The sequence below is a fragment of the Sodiomyces alcalophilus genome (assembly GCF_042370955.1).
Source record: "Sodiomyces alcalophilus JCM 7366 unplaced genomic scaffold ACRALscaffold_1, whole genome shotgun sequence".
In the NCBI taxonomy this organism is placed as follows: domain Eukaryota; kingdom Fungi; phylum Ascomycota; class Sordariomycetes; order Glomerellales; family Plectosphaerellaceae; genus Sodiomyces; species Sodiomyces alcalophilus.
Genome location: NW_027263532.1, coordinates 1942381 through 1961758, shown reverse-complemented (window position 1 = coordinate 1961758; position 19378 = coordinate 1942381). Strand labels below are relative to the sequence as shown.

At 57.9% G+C, this 19378-nt stretch overlaps 9 protein-coding genes across 9 annotated transcripts; 5 read left to right on the top strand and 4 right to left on the bottom strand.

Annotated features, from left to right (window-relative positions):
* Positions 1-269: 269 nt before the first annotated feature.
* Positions 270-1613, top strand: ACRALDRAFT_1067389 (uncharacterized protein; the record flags this gene model as incomplete). Its single annotated transcript, XM_071017442.1, has 1 exon — positions 270-1613. The coding sequence occupies one exon, from the start codon at positions 270-272 to the stop codon at positions 1611-1613; it is 1344 nt and encodes a 447-aa protein (XP_070878949.1).
* A 623-nt stretch (positions 1614-2236) lies between these two features.
* On the top strand, positions 2237-3382 carry ACRALDRAFT_2024023 (uncharacterized protein; the record flags this gene model as incomplete). The annotated part of the gene is made up of 1 exon (XM_071020184.1): positions 2237-3382. The coding sequence occupies one exon, from the start codon at positions 2237-2239 to the stop codon at positions 3380-3382; it is 1146 nt and encodes a 381-aa protein (XP_070878948.1).
* A 196-nt stretch (positions 3383-3578) lies between these two features.
* On the bottom strand, positions 3579-5427 carry ACRALDRAFT_2024022 (uncharacterized protein; the record flags this gene model as incomplete). Its single annotated transcript, XM_071020183.1, has 4 exons — positions 3579-4117; positions 4232-4817; positions 4983-4997; positions 5065-5427. 4 exons carry the CDS (start codon positions 5425-5427, stop codon positions 3579-3581), a joined length of 1503 nt encoding a protein of 500 aa, XP_070878947.1.
* A 1130-nt stretch (positions 5428-6557) lies between these two features.
* Positions 6558-8432, bottom strand: ACRALDRAFT_1060100 (uncharacterized protein). The gene has a single exon (XM_071016180.1). It carries the CDS (start codon positions 8023-8025, stop codon positions 7042-7044), a length of 984 nt encoding a protein of 327 aa, XP_070878946.1. The 5' UTR covers positions 8026-8432; the 3' UTR covers positions 6558-7041.
* An 826-nt stretch (positions 8433-9258) lies between these two features.
* ACRALDRAFT_1054148 (uncharacterized protein) lies at positions 9259-9967 on the top strand (the record flags this gene model as incomplete). The annotated part of the gene is made up of 2 exons (XM_071015810.1): positions 9259-9752; positions 9817-9967. 2 exons carry the CDS (start codon positions 9259-9261, stop codon positions 9965-9967), a joined length of 645 nt encoding a protein of 214 aa, XP_070878945.1.
* Positions 9968-10721: 754 nt separating this feature from the next.
* ACRALDRAFT_1073988 (uncharacterized protein) lies at positions 10722-12577 on the top strand (the record flags this gene model as incomplete). Its single annotated transcript, XM_071018183.1, has 5 exons — positions 10722-10827; positions 10900-11007; positions 11076-11357; positions 11441-11627; positions 11698-12577. 5 exons carry the CDS (start codon positions 10722-10724, stop codon positions 12575-12577), a joined length of 1563 nt encoding a protein of 520 aa, XP_070878944.1.
* Positions 12578-12756: 179 nt separating this feature from the next.
* On the bottom strand, positions 12757-13687 carry ACRALDRAFT_1027919 (uncharacterized protein; the record flags this gene model as incomplete). Its single annotated transcript, XM_071014828.1, has 2 exons — positions 12757-13455; positions 13529-13687. 2 exons carry the CDS (start codon positions 13685-13687, stop codon positions 12757-12759), a joined length of 858 nt encoding a protein of 285 aa, XP_070878943.1.
* An 858-nt stretch (positions 13688-14545) lies between these two features.
* ACRALDRAFT_2092796 (uncharacterized protein) lies at positions 14546-15944 on the top strand (the record flags this gene model as incomplete). The annotated part of the gene is made up of 7 exons (XM_071022605.1): positions 14546-14576; positions 14646-14670; positions 14750-14817; positions 14888-15283; positions 15421-15623; positions 15690-15778; positions 15851-15944. Coding segments are annotated over 7 exons (906 nt in total), but the record flags the coding sequence as incomplete, so codon positions are not given.
* ACRALDRAFT_1038926 (uncharacterized protein) lies at positions 15904-18488 on the bottom strand (the record flags this gene model as incomplete). The annotated part of the gene is made up of 3 exons (XM_071015114.1): positions 15904-18235; positions 18322-18376; positions 18446-18488. 3 exons carry the CDS (start codon positions 18486-18488, stop codon positions 16063-16065), a joined length of 2271 nt encoding a protein of 756 aa, XP_070878941.1. The 3' UTR covers positions 15904-16062.
* Positions 18489-19378: the final 890 nt, after the last annotated feature.

Here is a 19378-nt window from a genome sequence, read left to right as displayed (position 1 = left end):
GTCGAGACGGGCTGTCCTCTGCCGCGAGGAGAGTAGAGTTTCGCGCGGCGCGGAGAAGTTCCTTAACGGCAAGCCATCGAGGTTAGTTCAAGTTGGCCCTGTGAATACGACACTGTTGTGGAGATGTCTGGCACGTCCGCGGGGAGGGTTCACTGTGGTCAGCTTTATACGGGCCAGGAATGTATCCCCCCGTTCATAGACACATCCTCTGTCCCAAATATCGTGCTGCAACTTGACCTCAGACCATATTGTCCCGCTCAGTTCCAGCCATGTCTTCCGACTCCGCGTCGTTTTGGGCTCGCAGCGATGAATACCTCTTCAACACCGGCGTGCCCTACTCCCCCATCATCGTCACCAAGGCTCACGGCACCAGACTGTACGACGCCCAGGGCCGGAACGTGCTCGACTTTACGTCGGGCCAGATGAGCTCCCTCCTGGGCCACTCCCACCCGGAGATTGTCCAGGCCGTCAGGGACTCCATCGGCCAGCTCGACCACCTCCTCTGCAACATGATCACGCACCCCGTGGTCGACCTCGCCGAGCGGCTGGGCTGCCTCCTGCCGCGGCCGCTGCAAAAGTCCTTCTTCCTCAACACCGGGTCGGAGACCATCGAGGCGGCCATTAAGATGGCGAGGGCCTACACGGGCAAGTTTGAGATTGTCGCCTTCTCGGCCAGCTACCACGGGCTCACCCAGGGCGCGGGGTCGGCCACGTACGCAGCCGGTCGTAAGCACGGCGGGCCGGTCATGCCGGGCCACCTCGTCTTTCCCGCGCCGTACGCGTACCGGTCGCCGTTCCGTAGGCCCGACGGGTCCTACGACTGGGAAGCCGAGCTGGCGTACGGCTGGTCGCTCATCGACCGGCAGAGCGTGGGGTCCCTGGCGGCGTTTGTCATGGAGCCTATCCTCTCGACGGGCGGCGTCATCGACCTGCCGGCGGGGGGTTACCTGGGGCGCATGAGCCTGGAGTGCAAGAAGCGCGGCATGCTCCTCATCCTCGACGAGGCGCAGACGGGCCTGGGCCGCACGGGCAAGATGTTCGCGTTCCAGCACGAGGACAGCGTGGTGCCCGACATCCTCGCGCTCTCCAAGACGCTGGGGTGCGGGCTGCCCCTGGCGGCGGTGTGCACGACGGCGGAGATTGAGCGCGGGTGCCTCGAGGCCGGGTTCCTGTGGCTGTCGACGCACATCAACGACCCGCTCACGGCGGCGGTGGGGGGCAAGGTGCTCGAGATTGTCGAGCGGGACGACGTGTGCAGACGGGCGGCCGAGCGTGGGGCGCAGCTGCGGGCCGGCCTCTTGAGGCTGAAGGAGAAGTACTGGTGCGTGGGCGACGTCCGGGGGAAGGGCTTGCTCCAGGGTATCGAGATCATTTCGGACGTGGCGACACGGCTTCCCGGCTCGGTTCTCGGACAGGCTGTCTCGGATCGGGCCCTGGAGTTGGGATTGTCATGTAACATTGTCAACCTGCCGGGCATGGGAGGTGTCTTCCGCCTGGCGCCGCCGGTGACGGTCACGCCGGATGAGATTGAGGAGGGGATCCGGATTATGGATGAGGCCTTTGACCATGTCCTCAATGAGGATAATCCGTCCAACGGGGCGGCGACGGCATAGGACTGGTTCGGGCGGTGGGTGTCGAGGGCGCTACAATCTGTATGTCCCGTGTCCGACTCATCATTTTGAATAAGGTCCGGTGATGTTGTCGCCAGGATGCCGTCCTAGACTCCTGGAGAAATATGGACGCGACAATCCAGTCACATGATCTTCCGCGTGACCTTCCGCGTGACTTCCCCGCACCATGCCGACTCCAACTGCCACCCCCACATAACCCCACAGCGGCTCTCGCTTTCGGCTTCGATCAACACCGGGAACAGAGTGGGAAGTAAATCTTCCCGTTGCCTCTTACACACTGGCGGTGTTCTTCTACTTGTTCTTTTCTTTCTTCCTTCGCGTCCTTTATTTTGTCTTCTACTTTTCTCTTCTCACCATTGACGTTCTTCAGTTCACGATACCCATTGTTTTTACATCTCAATTCCTTGGCCGACAGCGACAGTTCGACTCTGACCTCTCGATCCTCCCACGCCCCGATCCATCCGATAGAAACAGCCTCGTCCTACCGCCCAGCATGTCCCTCCCGCGGGGCCTATCCAACGTCCTCAAGAAGAGCCCATCCGATGTCGTCATTCTATCTTCCCTACGGACACCGGTCTGCCGCTCGTATCGAGGCCAGCTGAAAGATGCCTACCCGGAAGAGCTCTTGTCCGTCGTCCTTCGTGCCACCCTCGACGCAAACCCGAACCTCGACCCCTCCAAGATTGACGATGTCGCCGTCGGCGTCGTTCTGTCAGAGCTCGGAGGCTCAAAGGCCGGTCGCATGGCCCATGAACCACGTCGGCTATCCCAACACCACCTCCTTTTACACCGTCAACCGCGCCTGCTCGTCCTCCCTCCAATCCATCGCCCTCATCGCCTCGCAAATCCGCACCGACATGATCTCCGTCGGCATCGGTGCCGGAATGGAAAGCATGACCCGAAACTACGGGAGCAGGGCCATCCCCGTCGACCTCTGGCCCGAGCTGCGCGACTCCCCCGTCCAAGACGCCCGAGACTGCATCATGCCCATGGGCATCACTTCCGAGAACGTCGCCGAGCGCTACGGCGTCTCGCGGGAAGACCAGGACGCCTTCGCCGTCGAGAGCCACCGCCGGGCCGCCAAGGCGCGCGAGGAAGGCTTCTTCTCCCAGGAGATCGTGCCCGTCCGCACGCGGTTCCAGGAGACGGACAAGCAAGGGAACAAGGTCGGCGAGGAGCAGACTGTGACGGTCACGAGCGACGACGGCATCCGGCCCAGCGCCAGCCTCGAGGGCCTCGCCAAGCTCAAGCCGGCTTTCAAGCCCGACGGCACCAGCACGGCCGGCAACTCGTCGCAGGTGTCGGACGGTGCGGCCGCTACGCTTTTGATGCGCCGGAGCACGGCCACCGAGTTGGGGCTCGGCGGGAATATCATCGGAAAGTTCGTCGCCGCTGCCACGGCCGGCTGCGCCCCCGACGAGATGGGTATTGGCCCGGCCGTCGCCATCCCCAAGCTACTGGGCCAGCTGGGGCTGCAGAACGAGGATGTCGACCGGTGGGAGATCAACGAGGCGTTCGCCTCCCAGTCCATCTACTCCCTCCGCGCTCTGGATTTAGAGAAGGCATGGCAGGACGGTCGCGTCAACCCGGATGGCGGCGCCATTGCCCTGGGTCACCCCCTGGGCGCCACTGGCGCTCGTATGACGAGCACGTTGCTCCATGGTCTGGGCCGCTCGGGCGGCGAGGTTGGCGTGGTCAGCATGTGTGTGGGTACTGGCATGGGAATGGCCGGCGTGTTTGTACGGGAGTGATCCGGGTTTGGCGTAGCGGAATGTAACATATAGATTGCTGAGCCGGGTTGGGTTTGGCCATGAATGAGGTCAAGTTTCTAGATAATGTCCCATTTCATTCATAATATCAGTTTCATCATAGACAAACCAGACTCATCCATGCCGAGTCGTCCCAAAAATTACAATAAAAATTAGCATGAAACCACTAATGACCACTTCACGACGGTGCCTCCATCTCAGTGGCATCCACGCTATCTTCGTCCCTCTTCTTGATTCTCGGAAACAAGAACCATACAATGGCGACAACGACAATGAGCGACAGAATGATCGGCTGGAGCACCCACACACCACGGCTAGCTGCGACGGCACCGATGATAAAAGGGAAGACTGTCCCCCCCGTGCCACCGATGGCCATGGCAAAACCGATGGCGCTGACGTGGATGTCCTTTGGCAGCAGCTTGGCGGTGACCATGACGGCGCCGGGGAACATGGGACCGAGGAAGAAGCCCAGGAAGGCGACGGCGACGGCCGACACGACAAACTGCGGCACCAGCCAGAAGAGGAGCTGCAGCGCCAGGCAGCAGGCCAGGTAGATGGTGATGCAGAGACGCTCGCCGAAGCGCTCCGTCACGAACCCCAGCGCCGCCCGGCCCGCCGCCATGCCGGCCCAGAAGCCGGAGCCGGATATTCCTGAGGCGTAGGCGCTGGCGTCGCGCACGCGGAGCATGAAGGTTACGACCCAGCCTCCGAGGCCGACTACTGGACGTTAGCAAATAAAAGTAAAAATAAAAATAAAAAGGAATAAAAGGGGTGCAAGATGAACGAAAAGGGATAGACAAAAAGGAAAAGAGAAAGAAAGAAAGAACGCACCCTCAACACCCATATAGGTAAAGAAAAACAATGAACAAAGCCAAGTCACCTTGGACTTGATCGCATCCTTCGTCCCCGCCCCCGTCGCACCGACATCCCGCGGGTGCTCCGCCCGATAGATAGCGCCCGTCTTGTGCCAAAAAGTCACAGTCAATCCAACCCACTCGACAGCCGACAGGCCGATCATGAGGTAGTAGTACGTATACCAGGGCAGCGAGGCGGAGACGACCATGGAGGTGGCGATGAGCGGGGCAAAGAGGGCGCCGAGGGAGTAGCAGGCGTGCATGAACCCCTGGATCTGGTTGGCCTTGTCCATGGCGCCGACCCAGGCGCAGTAGCAGGCGTCGGCGAGGCCGTTGCCGAAGCCGCTGATGGCCGAGACGACCACGACGACGGGGAAGGGCGGGGCGGCGGCGATGACGGCGTACGTGATGATGTGGCAGAGGGGCGCCATGACGCCGACGCCGCGCTGGCCCAGGGTGACGTGGATGCGGGCGTTGGTGAGGGCCGCGAGGGAGTAGCCGACGAAGGGCGTGAGGAAGATGAGGGAGACGGTGGTGTAGTTGAGGTCGTAGTATTCTTCGAGCTGAGGGACAAGTGGGTTGGTGTTAGTTATAGATCCAGGGGGGGCCTGTGTGAAGACCCTGGATTGTCTCAATGGTTCATCTGTTCTGCTTTCCCTTTACGGTCGAGAGATGCAATGTAGGCCCTACGATGAAGCGAGGGTAGATAATAGAGTACATGTACTCACATAAGGGATCAAGGCCTGGCGTTGAGGTCAGCGTTGTTCATTCAAATCGTTCCTTTCTTGAATAGGTGCGCATTATACTCACACCAACAGCGGCATCGTTCATGCCGGCGATGATAAAAGTCAGAAAAGCAAAGGCAAGCCTCATGATATTCCCACGAGGATAGTTCCACCGCTCAACCTCCGCATGCGCTGTCCGGCCTGCCGGTGGCTCCGTAGGACTGCCGACGCCCCATTCCTCCGTCGAGCCCACCATGCCATCGCCGGTTGCTACATTGTGGCGACTGGACATGGAATCGGGGCGCGGCACGTCCTTCTTCTCGTCCGCATTGTCGCTCCCCAACCGGCCCAGCTCTATGCCGTCTGTCCCGGGGGAATTGGGGGAGGTCCCCTTGCCAGAGAGGGTGTGGGCGGTCGGCGGGCGTGCGATGGTGGCAGTCTGAGACATGGGGGCGAGCAGATCTCGCAGCGCTACAATTGCGCTGTCGAGAGTGAGAAGTCAGTGGCGACAGATTGGTTGGATGGTGATGTTTCCAAGGTAAATACGCCTTGCTGTCATGCCAGGATATATAAGAATTATGATAGGTATGATGTGGACGGGAGGACGGGACTGATAGACAGAGGCGACGTGGATGCGGACACCAGGACCGCGTCAACCGAGAATACTCCGGGGTACGGTACATCGGAGTAATAGTCTCCGAACTGCCTCTCGTTGATTGCGAGCGATAAGATAGTCCGCCATGACGGAGTTACCTAGATAGGCAATTAGTATTCCTGTTCCCATCCCCGCCGTCCCACGAACCCAGCTCACGAGATTGATTTGGCCACGACTCATGTCATGATAAGCGTGATTTTCTCAAAATACGAGGGGCAGAGAAGGGAAGAGATTGCTGAGTAAAAGCAAACCTGTTATAGGAAAAGGGAGAAAAGGGCACCGCCCCGGGAAGAATGGCTACGTAGGTGGCTACTTACCCATCCGCACCCCTGGAGCCACAGACATCGTCTCACTCAGTGAACATGCCGGCGGTCATAAGACCTGAGAAGCCTCAACTGTGACTGGATTTCGTGGGAGTCGAGGAGGGCCACTAAAGGTAAACTGATTCATGGATGCAAACAAATCCACCCATAATCAACCGGATCGCTCCGTGCTACAGAAATTGACCGCTGCATTGATGAAAACGAAAGTCATTATTCGACGTCGGATCTATTCGTATGCAGAAAATATAACGGGACGAAAATACCTATATTCGTACATAGACCCAGGGACCCGGGGGAGTCTCGGCCGGCATCTAAAGTCCGGGGCGAGTGGGGGTGCTGACGTGGGGACGTGGGGGTCTCCATTCACTCTCCGAGACAACTTGCCTGGTCACTCTGCGGGTTTCTGGAATTTCTGGCCAAATCTTATAGGGCTGGGATTTAGCAGGGATCTCTCGGTCCATTTATTCGTACGTTCTGTCTTGGTATTGATGTAACTTCACGCAGAACACGCACGTTATCGGCATACATCGGCGGTGCGCCGAGACCCGGAATGCGACATCGCGGCCCGGCCGGGTGACCGGGGCACAGTAATTCTGCGGGGGTATCTTCAACATGCAACTTTTACTACTCAACTTCTTATTTTACGTGGCAAGAATGCGTGGATACACAAGAGAGAATCCCAAGTAACAGAGTGCTACGGGATACCCCAGGCCATATAGCCGGCACCCACGACCATATCATCTTCGTTGTCCATCACCATATCCATTCGTACACATCTCGAAGACCCCAACACGTCCGCCACTGAACGACAAGAATCTAGAACTCTTTCCGTACTAGGTACTTGCCTCGGTTTAGAAAAGAGGAAAACACTAATGAGTACCTTGACTGTCAAGTTTGATTTGGAGTAGTCTATGATCAAGTTGGCGCTTAAACATGGGGGAAATGTACTTACCTATTATACTGATTCGCGGATTCTGCGCCGGCAATTAGCTGTAGAGAGGAATGAAGAATAATGATAAAACGCTGTAAATACGTACCTAGGTTCCCTTTCCCCCCTTTCGTTTATATCTTACGGTCTCTGTACTCACAGGCTGTGATAAGTAGTGTCAAAAGGCAGCTTCCGGGCCAGTCTGTTCTTGAGATCCTCATAACCCTGGATACCGGGCGAGATGGCTCCTTTCCGCATCAAAAAGTCGACCATAACAAGAGCGCAGTTGGGCTTAAACTGATTACCTTTCAAAAAGGCCTCGACCTCGGACACGGAAAACGGACCTGCAACAGTCATGCGCGACTCAGCCGCCCAAAAGTCTTCCTGTGGGTCACTTACCTCGTAATCAAAAACGTATCGGATGCCCGGCTCATACATACCTCGCATGTGTGGCTTCGGAAGAGGGTGGACCTTGGAAGGGTTGACAAAGTGATATTGCAGCGTGGATGCAGGCGTTGTCATGGTCTCCCTCCAGCGGGGGAACTTGGCCTCCCAGTTCTCAATCTCCTCGGATGCCTCCCGGCGGATAGTGGCGCCTCCGTCGGCATCCTTTGTAGGTTCCGTCCCCCCAGCCACGAGCTGGTCGTACACGTTGGGGTAGGAGGACATGCTGGGCCCGCGCCTCATCAGCCAGATCTTCATGCCGCTGCCCTTACCGTGGAAGACGTTCAAGTGCGCCCCGCTGGTGACGATTCCTAGAAGAGAGACGAGGTCAGAAGGCATCGAGAAGGGGATGGACGCACCTAATACGGGGGACAGATTGTCAGCGTCATGTTTGGGCCGCCTGTTGCCCCAGCGGGCTTTGTCGGCCTCGAAGAGCCTGTCCAAGGCGGTTTTGAACGTCTGCTCGAGCTCCCTTGCTGAACGCTCTTTTCTGGGAATCATGTGTTTCCTCTTGGGATCGAAGGTGAAGAGGTCCTGGCAGTGGTCCTGAAACAGGACGGCTACTTTCTCCCGCATGTGGCCGAAGACGACGGGCTTTCCTTTCTTGGTGAGGCAGAACTTCCAGCTTGCCGCGAGCTGAGAGTCTCTGACTTCCATTCTGTCGAGGAATTCGAGGGCCCAGGCGATGATGGACATTTTGAGTTTCGGTGGTTGGTTCTATGGTGTTTGACGTTGTTGTGGCTGCTGTGGTTGTGATGAGCAGCATATCGAGCCAGGGCCCAGCAATCTTTATATAAGAGTCTATCGTCTTAACAATGTCTTTGTACGGGTGAAGGATAGAGGGAGAAGAAAGGAATCAAGGGTAGTCTAGTTCAGCCCAGACTCCGTTTCTCAATGACATTGTGAGGGAACAATACAAAGAATGAGATTTGGAAATAGGCTTCCGTATGATGCATCTGAAAGGATGGACAAGAAGCATACAGCGTGCTCGCCAAGTGTGCCTTGTTCCAGTTCATAAGGAGGATACATAGGCATCGAGATTACAGAGGCTGATGAAGGACCTCGGCATCGCTGAAAGGTGAAGGGATGGGGGAGGGTCTTTGTCTAGGAAAAGAAAAAAGAAAAGAAAAAAGGGGAGGTAGAGAACAAGTCGAATACTCGCATGAAAGAAGCGAAGCCCAAGCAAAGCCAGTTTCAATATGATAAGAAACGGTTGGGCATCAGGAATAAATTCCCCTCCTCCAGGTAGTTCAGAAGCTTCACGTCCCGTAGTGTTCAGGGGCGCACGCCTCAGGGAGGGATCCAAGCTCCGACCAAAATCAGCAACCGACTTTCATTGGCAGCACCAGGTGACATGTGGGCGTGATGACCAACGGATGATGGAGCTTCTGGGGCAGTGCAAAGCTGGTGTTCCCAATTAATTGGTGCGGCGACGGCACATGCCATGCGGAATGACAGACAGCGTAGGATCCAGGCCATTTATCAGCGGCGATCTGTCCTGGAATCATGCGACAGACCCGGGACGAGACCAAACTTGAACTCTTAGTCCTCGCTCTTCCATCCCACCCAACTTGATCGCAAAGCATCATCTCTGCCATCTCCAAGAAGACCCGAGGCTAGCGACATTTTCCCGATCGAACCGCACGACATTACAGTAGCACCGAAAATCAAAATCGCAAATGGCGTCGAGCGATTACTACGGCGGCGGCGGCCACCAACAATCTGGTCAAGGCGCCGGCTGGAGCCAACAAGGCCAATATTCCTCCCAGGGACCTCCCTCTAGCCATGGAGGGTATCCTCCCCAGGTAAGCAGTGTCGCAATCGCGATGCGACTCCCATTGATGGATCGATTTGCGCAACCGCTAATGCGACGGGCGTATTTTGCTCGCTCTCCAGCAGCACCATTCGAACCAACCAACGCCGCCCTACATGTCGCCCAGCCCAGGACCGCAGCAGGCCTACGGCGCTCCCCCGTCGCCACTCCCCCCTCAACAGCAGCAGCACTATGGCCATGCTTCCTACGGTGACCATCCCAACCCGCCCCACCGCTCCTACGAGCCCTACCGGCCTCCACCGGGCCACCACTCTGCGTCCCCGCAACCGCCCCACGGTTATGCGCCGGGGTACCAGTCGCCTTCTCCCTACCCACCCGGGCCGCCTCAGCACTACGGCGCTCCCCCGGGCGGCGCGCCGGGATACCCACCACAAAATCAAGGACAGTATCCTCCAGGGACGCATGGGCAAGGATACGGCTATGGTCCGGGCGGCGCACCGGGTCATGATGACCGGGGGCTCGGCGCGACGCTTGTGGGCGGCGGCATGGGTGGTTGGGCTGGACACAAGATGGGGGGAGGCACGCTGGGTGCTGTGGCGGGAGCGGCGGTGGGAGCGATTGGGGCGAATATGCTGGAGAACAAGTTTGAGTAAGTCGTTTCTTTTCTTGTCCCCGTGCCCTCTCCTCTTCTTCCGATTACTGACAGTCCATAGGAGTAAGGACGGAAAGAAAAAGAAGAAGAACAAGAAGAAGAAGAGCAAGGAGGAGAAGATGCTCAAGAAGATGAAGAAGAAGAATAAGAAGCGCGGCTTTGGTAGTGGCTCATCTTCAAGCTCGAGCAGTTCGTCTTCCGACTCGGATTAGGAGTATCGTTGCTTGTAATGACGGAGGAGGGTGCCTGGGTTGGTCGGGTTTATCACCGTTTGTTTTGGCAGCTGGTAAAGCGTACATGTAATTATAGACTGAATCCGGGATGAACTGTCCTGCTGGGTCGAACAGCGCATAGCTAATGCGCACCATTGGCCCGACGTAACAGTGCTTATCCCGGGAATTTGGAAAGCCGAGTCTCGGCGTGCAGAGAAGATGCCACGATATGCCTTGGCCTGGTCTGAGTGCGCAGTGATGCCGGGGAGATCTAAGTAGACCGTGGGATGAGAGTGTTGTATCGTTCTGCACCAGGAGTGCGACAGGAAAGAAACAGAATAAATTCAGGGGTTCGGCTTGGCTTCTTGTTTCTATGTTCTATTACCCCGAGGGCCCGAGCTGAACGGGAAGCAATTCCGGTAGCCGATAATCTTCGGCGTTCCATGCCCGGAGTCTACTTTTGTCCCCGATGTGACGATGCCGATGTCCTCCGACTCGTCTGCGTCCTTACTTTTCCCCGACAACATCCACCACTCATACCGTCACCGGAAAGGGCATCTACATAATTCTCCATTCTTCAGACCGAAGTCAAGGAAGCGCTGCTCAACCGTCCGGGCCCCGCAGGACGATGTCCGGTTTGCCTCAATAAAATCCTGCGCCCCTTGTTCCAACACTTGCGACAACAAGTTTTGCCGCATCTTTCGGACAGTCACTGCCCGTCTGCCGCTCTCCTCTTCTCCGACACTTCGAAACCATGAGAAGGACTCAAATCTCCCGCCTGCGCCTCAGCGTTCGGGCTTCCATTGCGCTACGACCAGCAACATACCAGCTGCCCCCGAGATTCTTCGCGGGGAAAGACGGTCTAGACGGTCCTGCTCGCCTCCGAACGTTCGCCACGAGCAAGACACGATGGTCAGCCCCGAGGGCGGCAGCAAAGAGAGGCGAATCCAAGCTGTTTGACTCGGCAGACTCGGCCGTTGCAGATATCAAGAGCGGCTCTACCATCCTGAGCTCAGGTTTCGGCCTCTGTGGTGTCGCAGGTATGCTTCGGACTCCCAGGCCCAAGTTGCCCAGATTGACGCTGAATCTCCCGTCCTCCGTCCCGCAGAAACCCTCATCACGGCCCTCGCGCGCCGCCGCGACTCTCTCCACTCCCTCACCGCCGTATCGAACAACGCGGGCAAGGAAGACGTCGGCGGCCTCGCCGTGCTCGTCAAGTCGGGCCAGCTGAAGCGCCTCGTACTGTCGTTCCTAGGAAACAACAAGCTTCTTGAGAAAAAGTACCTCACCGGCGAGATTGGTGTCGAGCTATGTCCGCAGGGAACTCTGGCGGAGCGCATCCGGGCCGCCGGCGCTGGTATCCCTGCTTTCTTTACCCCGACTGGAGCGCGTATGTTGCATGTCCTTATTCAGAGACGAGAATGGGTTGGTTGTCCGAGAAGAGAATGTTGACGTTCGGCAAATGACTTTCAGACTCGCTTCTTCAGACAGGCGACATTCCCGTCCGGCTCCACGCTTCAGGCAAAGTCCTCGAACGCGGGACACCCCGCGAGTCGAGGGAGTTTAACGGCAAGACGTACCTCATGGAGACGGCTCTTCCGGGCGACGTGGCCATCCTGCGCGCCTGGAAGGTTGACGAGGCAGGGAACTGCGTGTTTCGGTTTGTGACAGCCTTCCCCCCTTTTCTTCTCATTCCTTTAGCAAGTAACTGACGCGATGGGTTTGGGAAGATACACCACAAAAGCCTTCGGTCCCATCATGGCCAAAGCGGCCCAACTGACCATCGTTGAAGCCGAGAACATTGTGCCCACGGGGTCCATCGACCCCAACCATGTCGACCTCCCCGGCATCTTCGTCGACCGCATCGTTCCCGCCACCGAACCCAAGAAGTTTGACATTCTCAAGCTCCGCTCCCCCGACTCTTCCCCGTCTTCCTCCCCTTCCTCTTCTTCGCGCGACCGCATTGCGCGCCGAACAGCGCAAGAGCTAAAGGAAGGCTACTACGTAAACCTAGGCATAGGACTCCCGACCCTCGCGCCCTCCTTCCTCCCGCCAGAGAGGAAAGTGTGGCTGCAATCCGAAAACGGCATACTGGGCATGGGCGCCTACCCCGCCACAGAAGCCGAAGCGGACGCGGACATTGTCAACGCCGGGAAGGAGACGGTGACGCTTGTGCCCGGCGCGGCCACGTTCGACTCGGCCGAATCGTTCGGCATGATCCGCGGCGGGCACGTCGACGTGTCGGTCCTCGGGGCCCTGCAGGTCAGTGCTGCGGGTGACCTGGCCAACTACATGATCCCGGGCAAGGTGATGAAGGGCATGGGCGGCGCCATGGACCTGGTGAGCAACCCGGACAAGACCAAGATTGTGGTGGCCACGGATCATGTGGCCAGGGACGGCAGTCCCAAGATTGTGAGGAGGTGTAGCTTGCCTTTGACGGGCGCGAGGGTCGTCAGCACCATTATTACCGATCTGTGCGTGTTCCAGGTGGATCGAGAGGCTGGCACCTTGACCTTGACGGAGATTGCGGCGGGCGTGGAGGTGGAGGAGGTGAGGGCCAAGACGGATGCCGAGTTTACTGTGGCCAACGACTTGAAGTTGATGGAATGATGATAGAGATGCTACATGTATATATAGAACATGGACAATGATAACGTGTCATTAGAAACTCGGGAATTTGACTCGATATTCATACAGTGTCCAGTATGCTATATCCGTGCGTATCTGATGCCTCTCTGAATATATGTCTCATGTATACTATGCATTCATTCCAATGATGCTGTCATGGCTCACAACTTCGACTGGGGGACCCTCGCAAAGTTCCCACCACCCAGAACCTCCGAAATAGAATCTACCGTCCTCAAAATCCACTCGCTCCCCTCATCCCCCGCCAACCATTCCGCGCCCTCCACGACCTCCTGGCCAGGCTCCTTGTACGAACCATCCTCTATCGCCTTCCGTAGGCCAAACACATGGCTCAGAACCTGCGGCCCAACCCCAGTCTGCGCACGGAGACAAGCAATCGCAATCAAACTCGTCAAAATGCGGCCCGTCGACGCCAGACCACCCCGAGAAGCGGCATCCGGGTCGGAAAGAAGCGCGGCGTAGTGGCTGTGGAGGATATGCACGGGCAAGTCCGGGTGCGAGGTAGCCAGCTTGGCGACCAGTTTCCGCTCGTAGGGGCGGTAGACGCTGTCCCAGAGGGCGCGGCCGCGGCGGGTCATGGACGGGAGGAGGTCCGGTGTGGGCGCGCGCGAGGGGGCGGTCTCGAGCTGCGAGGTGATTTCTGCGGGGAGCGAGGCGTGGAAGGCGTTGAGGCAGTTGATGGAGCGCGGGATGCCGTTGAAGGAGATGCATTTGAGGCCGACTTCGCGGATCAGTTCGGCTGTTTGGACGGGGGATAGCGGGCGTGGTGATGATGAGGAGGAGGCGACGTCGTGGAGGATGGTGAGGGATTCGGGGGAGTTGAGGGTAAAGCTGGCCGCGCTCTGGGGGGTGTTAGCGAGGAAAGAAAAGAAGAGAAAAGGAAAGTAATAAGAAGAGTAGAGGGCAGAAACGTACAGACAGAGCCATCCATGGCTTAAAGCCGACGTTGCGCTTCGCGGCATCACGCGCGATGGCCTGGAACAGGTCGCGAATGCGAGCGGGCGCGGGCGTGGGATCTGGTCGCGCAAAGGGCGCATTCAAGAGGGCCTTGAGGCCGGGAGACAGCTTCGACATGGTGGACGTCTTTGCGATGGCGTTGGGAGAAACTATGTCGTTTTTGCTATGTTTATCTTTTTCGGGCTTCTGTCGCATGGCTTGTCGTCGTCCATTGGCGACCCGGCGAGTTTGTCGTGATAACGTCGAACGTCGTTGATGGTGTTGTCGCCAAGATGAAATTCAACATGGCATCGGATAACGGAACAGTTACGCCCGATCACAGCCGAGGGAGCGGTCGGAGCCGAAAACTGGCCTCCGAACATGTACCTATGATGCAATTGGGGCCCGCACCAAAACCCCAACCCACAAATACCCCACTGCGGGGTTGTCTGAGGGGCACTGTGGGGTGCAGGATGACAGCGGCCCTCAATTCTGGATTCCGACCATCACCAACTTCTACCCCTTTATTATCGGCGATTGCTTTTGGGATCCGAGAATCACCCCAAGAACGAAGACGCAGTGGACGACTTGACGAGAGGGCTCAACTTACCTATGCCTCCCTCTGCGCTCGACAAATTTGCCCTCCGTTCCGTAGAACTCCATATTCCTCTGGATTCCTCATCTTTGTTCGTCCTTTAGTAGACTCGTGTTCTCGTGCATGTAAAGCGAAGCTCGTAGTTTCCTATTTCCAGCGCTTCCTTATAGCATTTCCGCCTTTCTGCTCCCATCTTCCATCTCCCATCTCCAACCCCTGTCGACCCTACGGCACCCAGGTGACCATGTCCTCCAAGCCAAAGTCCAACGAGCCTTTCTGGCTCGGGTAAGTTGCCTTGGATTTTCTTTCAACTGCTCTCCTTTGTCTCAAGTCTTGGCACCTCCTATTTGCAGTGAAGATGACCATCGTGGCACCGCTAACCATGACCATCCCCAACTAGAGGCGCCGCCGCCTCGATATCGGTGTGCTTCAGTAAGAATTTTCCCAAGTCCATCCCTGCCTCTCTATCCTCAAGACAAGCCCGTGTTGACATACGCCCAGCGCACCCAATAGACCAAACGAAGTAGTACGTCCCGTTTCCGCTAATCTTCCCGTCATGTCCATGTCATAGCTCACAAGTCGCGACCACGCCGCACACACACAAGTCGCATGCAGGTTCTCAAGTCCAGAGACTCCATGTTCAGGGCCATGTACCGTTTCGCAGCCCGAGACGGTCCGTCCCACTGCTCCACCTCCCCATGCCCACCCGCAACACGCCCGCTCACCGTCTCCTTGCGCCCTAGGAATCCCATCGCTATGGTCCGGCCTCTCTGCTTCCATTCTCCGACAATCGACATACTCCACTGCCCGCTTCGGTCTCTACACCATCGTAGCCCAGAAGGCGAGACACCACACCGGCCAAGACCAGCTTTCCACGGCCTGGACCGTCGCCTGCGCCGGTGTGGCAGGCGGCATGGCCGGCCTCGTGGGAAACCCGACCGAGGTCGTCCTCGTAAGAATGTGTGCCGACGGGGCGAAACCGCTCGCCGAGAGGTTCGCCTACCCAAATGCCCTTGTCGGGCTGTACCGCGTCGGGAGGGACGAGGGGGTGTCTGCCTTTGCGAGGGGGATATCGGCCAATGTCGTGCGGAGCGTTTTGATGAGTGAGTGCCTTCGCCCTCGCCCTTGTTCCTCTTCCCGTTTTCCTTCTTTCGCAGGCATGTCGTGCTATCGAGGACGAAGGCAATCGGTATCTAACTTGGTGTAGATGTCGGCCAGATTGCTCCGTGAGTTTCGTTCATCCTCCGACCCCTGACCTGTTGGCAGACAACAAAAGCCAATGGGCTAAAGAAGGAAACGATCTATAGGTACTCTGCAGCAAAGCAGTACCTTGTCTCCGGAGCAGGTCAAAAAGACGATGTGTGGACACACTTCCTCTCGTCCCTTGTCGCCGGGACCGTCGCCACCACCATATGCGCCCCAGCCGATGTACTCAAGAGCAGGATCCAAAGTGCCGCTGCAGCACCCGGAAGTCGGAGTGTGAGTTGTCTCCTGTTCCCCTATCTCTGAGGATTTGCCTCCCTGACGCATGGCAATGTCCGCAAGTCGATTATCCAAATCATCCGGACAAGCCTCAGGGAAGAGGGTCCCCGGTTTCTCATGAAGGGTTGGACGCCTGCCTGGCTCAGGTTGACGTAAGAGACAACCACCCCCTTCTTCCTTTTCATTCCCAGCGAGTCCGTTCGGATGAGTGCTGACACAAACAGGCCGCACACGGTCTTGACCTTTGTCTTTATGGAACAACTCCGCAAACTGTCCCAGTGTACTTTTGCGGTGCCAAAGGAAACCATCAGAGTCTGAGCTCTTCTGTTCCCTCCGTTTCCCCTTGTGTCATGGCATTCCGTAGAAAGGCCGCAATAAATAACTGGTTGATGTGCAAGAAACCTGCCATTCCCCACGACGTAGCGCCCTGTCCTGATCAGAAACTGAATCCCGGCATGTTGGGCCAGCTCAGGCCCTCGAAATTGTTCATGTCTTCCCACGACAGGCTCGCGCCTGCCAGATCGAACGCGTTGTGAGGCTGGTTAAGAATCTCGACAATCTGCTCGTCTGACATGGTCGAGAAAGGTAATGGTTGCGGCCAGATAGGGGGTTGCGGCTGGACGGACGGGTCGACATAATCGGCCCCAACGTCAGGGAGGCTCGAGGCTGCCAACCCCGTGAAGCCGAATGGGCCGTGGCTGTTGGTGTTGTTATCGTTGGTACTCGCGTGATTGTCACCGTGCATCGCATCGATCGCCATGGGCGCCGGATGCGGCGTGGCCACCGGATACCCCTCTGCCGCGGCGGTGGCGGCCGCTTTCCTCACAATGACGCGTAGGTATCGCCCGTATAGCGACGAAAGCCCGTTCCGGTGTGGCGTGGTGTTTCCGACGCGCTCGAGCACGCCCGCGGCCTCTTCGATCAGGCTCCTGACGCTCGGCGCCAGGTTGGAGCTCCCGCTGGCGTAGGCGCTGATGGTCAGCGCGAAGCAGGCCGCGAACGTGATCATGATGGCCGTGTTGTTGGGCATGGATTGCAGCGCCGGTTCCCCCTGCACGGCGACGCGCAGCACCGTGAGAGCCGACGACATGCCCGCGGTCCGGAAGAACTGCCTCACCTGGATCGGCGCCGTGGGGTGGTTGATGACGCCGCTGTAGATGGACAGCCTCGTGTGCGTGACGAGAATGTCGACGTAGGGGGGCAGCTGCCGCTCCGGCCCGGATCCGATGGACAGGCCCCAGTCGGTGTGCCACTGGTCGAAGAACCTCTCGATGGTCCCCTGGATCGAGTCGGTAATGAGCGTGCTGTCGGAAAAGTCGTTCTGCGACCCGTCGCACATGGCGCGGACCGTGGCGAAGACGCTGTCCAGATCCCGCCTCAGCACCGCGATGGAGACCAGATGACCGTCCTGGGAATCGGCCAGGTCGGATCGGTGCCACTGGTCGCAGTCCCGCAGGGATCGCGTCATGGGAACGGTAAAGCTGCGCCCGCGGGCCAGGGACATGCCGCGCTCCAGCACGAACAGGGCGATCCAGCACCGTTCCCTCCGCCGCAGCATCCTCCGCCCCAGCTCCGACGCCGGATCGACATGGCCGAACCCGTCCATGGCCATGGCGGTCCGCGGATCAACGCAGTCCCCACGGGCGGCGGCGGCGGCCGAGCTCAGCCTGTCGGCCGGTACCAGAAGTTTGTGGACGGAGAGGTCGATGGCGATGGTGGTGGCCATGGAGACATACCACGGCGTCTCGTCGTCGGTGCTGTGGAGGCCAGGGAACATCCAGGGAATGTTCACCATGAAAGCGAGCACAATCTCCACAGACTTGTGCCGTCGTATCACCACCCTGTGGGCCAGGTTCTTTGCGTGCGCCGATAGCCTCTTGGAAATGGCGGCGTCCGGTGGCCGGAAGAGAGCCGAGGCTGCCATGATGGAGGTGAAGAGGAAGGCGGAGCGTGCGCGGGTGAAAGGCACCGTGTAGAGCTTGGGGTCGAGGCCCCATCGCGTATGGGCGAGGTGCTGGTGGAAGTAATCAAACAACTCCTCCGCCTCTGCCTCGGTGACCAGGCCCATGTCGATGGGATCAATGTCTTGGCCGACATCGAGGTTCACCCGCACGCCCGTGAAGAAGGACTGAATTTCCGAGTTGTCATTGTCGTCGTCGCCGTCGTTGCCGTGGCCCGGGTTTTGCTTTCTACGACCAGGGCGGATTGGCTGTCCCGGAGAACTGCCAGCGGCACCAGGGGTCGGCGATAGCTGCAGATTGGAAGCCCGGGCAAGAAGCTGCAGGGGGTTCTCCGCGTCGTCGACCGTGAGGCTGCCTTCGCGACGGTGGGCGATATAAGGAAGGGTGTCGGGGGAGCCGTCCGTCTCGTCCTCTTCCTCTTCGTCCGACGAGATGGCGTTATGGGCAACGGAGGAGGACGGTTGCCGGGAGCTACTAACCGTATGATGCGCATTGGGTGGACCAGCCGACGGGGACTTTACGGCATCTCCCAGTAGATGCTGCAAGTCGCCGATAACTCTGGTGTCCTCGGCAGATTGATCTCCCGACTTGACCCTTTTGAGAGCCTGTTCGATCTGAAAGAGGGCCTTGTCCAGACCTTTTCGTTTGCTGGCCTCCCAAGTTAGCTACCATGTGAGAAGGGGCATGGGCTCAACTAAGGCAAAACCTCGACTCGGGTCGACGGGCGGCCTCACTTTTTGATGCCTTTTTGTCTTCCAGCATGAAATACTGGGCGGATGCACTCCGAGTCTAGTTGAATGCACCTCTTGCACTTATTCTTGTCGTTCGACCAGTCGCATTTGATCTTGCTCTTGCGACAAACGAGGCAGGCAGCCTGTTTCGGACGATGAGTTTCTTCCATGGGGCGAGAGGTTGGATGAGATAATAAAATAGTAAAGCGATGAGACGAGGAGACAAAGCCGACTGACTGAAGAGTTGGTAAACGGGCGTGGATGAGATGACTGTGGTGATGAGACCGGGAGGTGGCAGAAGCCTGCTGTCAGAGCCTCGAATCCTTGGATGAATTGGGCATCGAATACAAGCGTTGAGACGACACAGCGCCTACAGTGTTACACACCGAGATCCAACGAGATGGTAGATGAGAGGAGAGGTGAAGATGTACGATAGGAGTAGTTGGAGTCTCGAGGTGTTGTGGGAGGTTGGAAGCGGAAGCAGAGACAGGTGGTCCGAGTGTCAAGGCGGAGGTCTGTGATAGGTAGGCGATAGCGATAAGTACAGCTGCATGGCCCCCGCTGCTGATACACCGTACAGTGCGGGGAACCCCAATCTCGGTGAACGGTGGCCCCGGTGACTCCAATCGACGTTGCTGACTCATCCAACGGCCTTGGGGGTCAACTGACCGTTCTTAGCGTTGCCTCTTCCTCTTCCTGGTTGGATCCTATTATCGGAAGGCGTATGGAGGACAGGAATGGTAATACCAAGCAACCCCCGCAAAGCAAACAGTGAACACGAAGACACTCCGAGGGAGGTCTCGTCTAAACTTCATCCGGAAGCCAATCGGGTGTGGCCGGAAGGAGCGGTGAACGCCACGGGGAAACAATTCGCTGGCTACCCAAGCCCTGGAGGATCCTTCTCCTTCCCGATAAAGGCGTTGTCATATCATGTGAAGGAGGCTATAAGGAGGAGGGCAAGGAAATGCATGGAGGCGTATGTACGCTGCCATTCGCCGTGAACCCCTAGTCACGTCGAGGACATCTACGTTGTAATCTCAACTCCCATGACTGTCTGCCT

Excerpts from the sequence above, each read along its gene's own strand:
- ACRALDRAFT_1060100 (XM_071016180.1), bottom strand. The coding sequence starts at position 8,025 with ATGTCCATCATCGCCTGGGCCCTCGAATTCCTCGACAGAATGGAAGTC.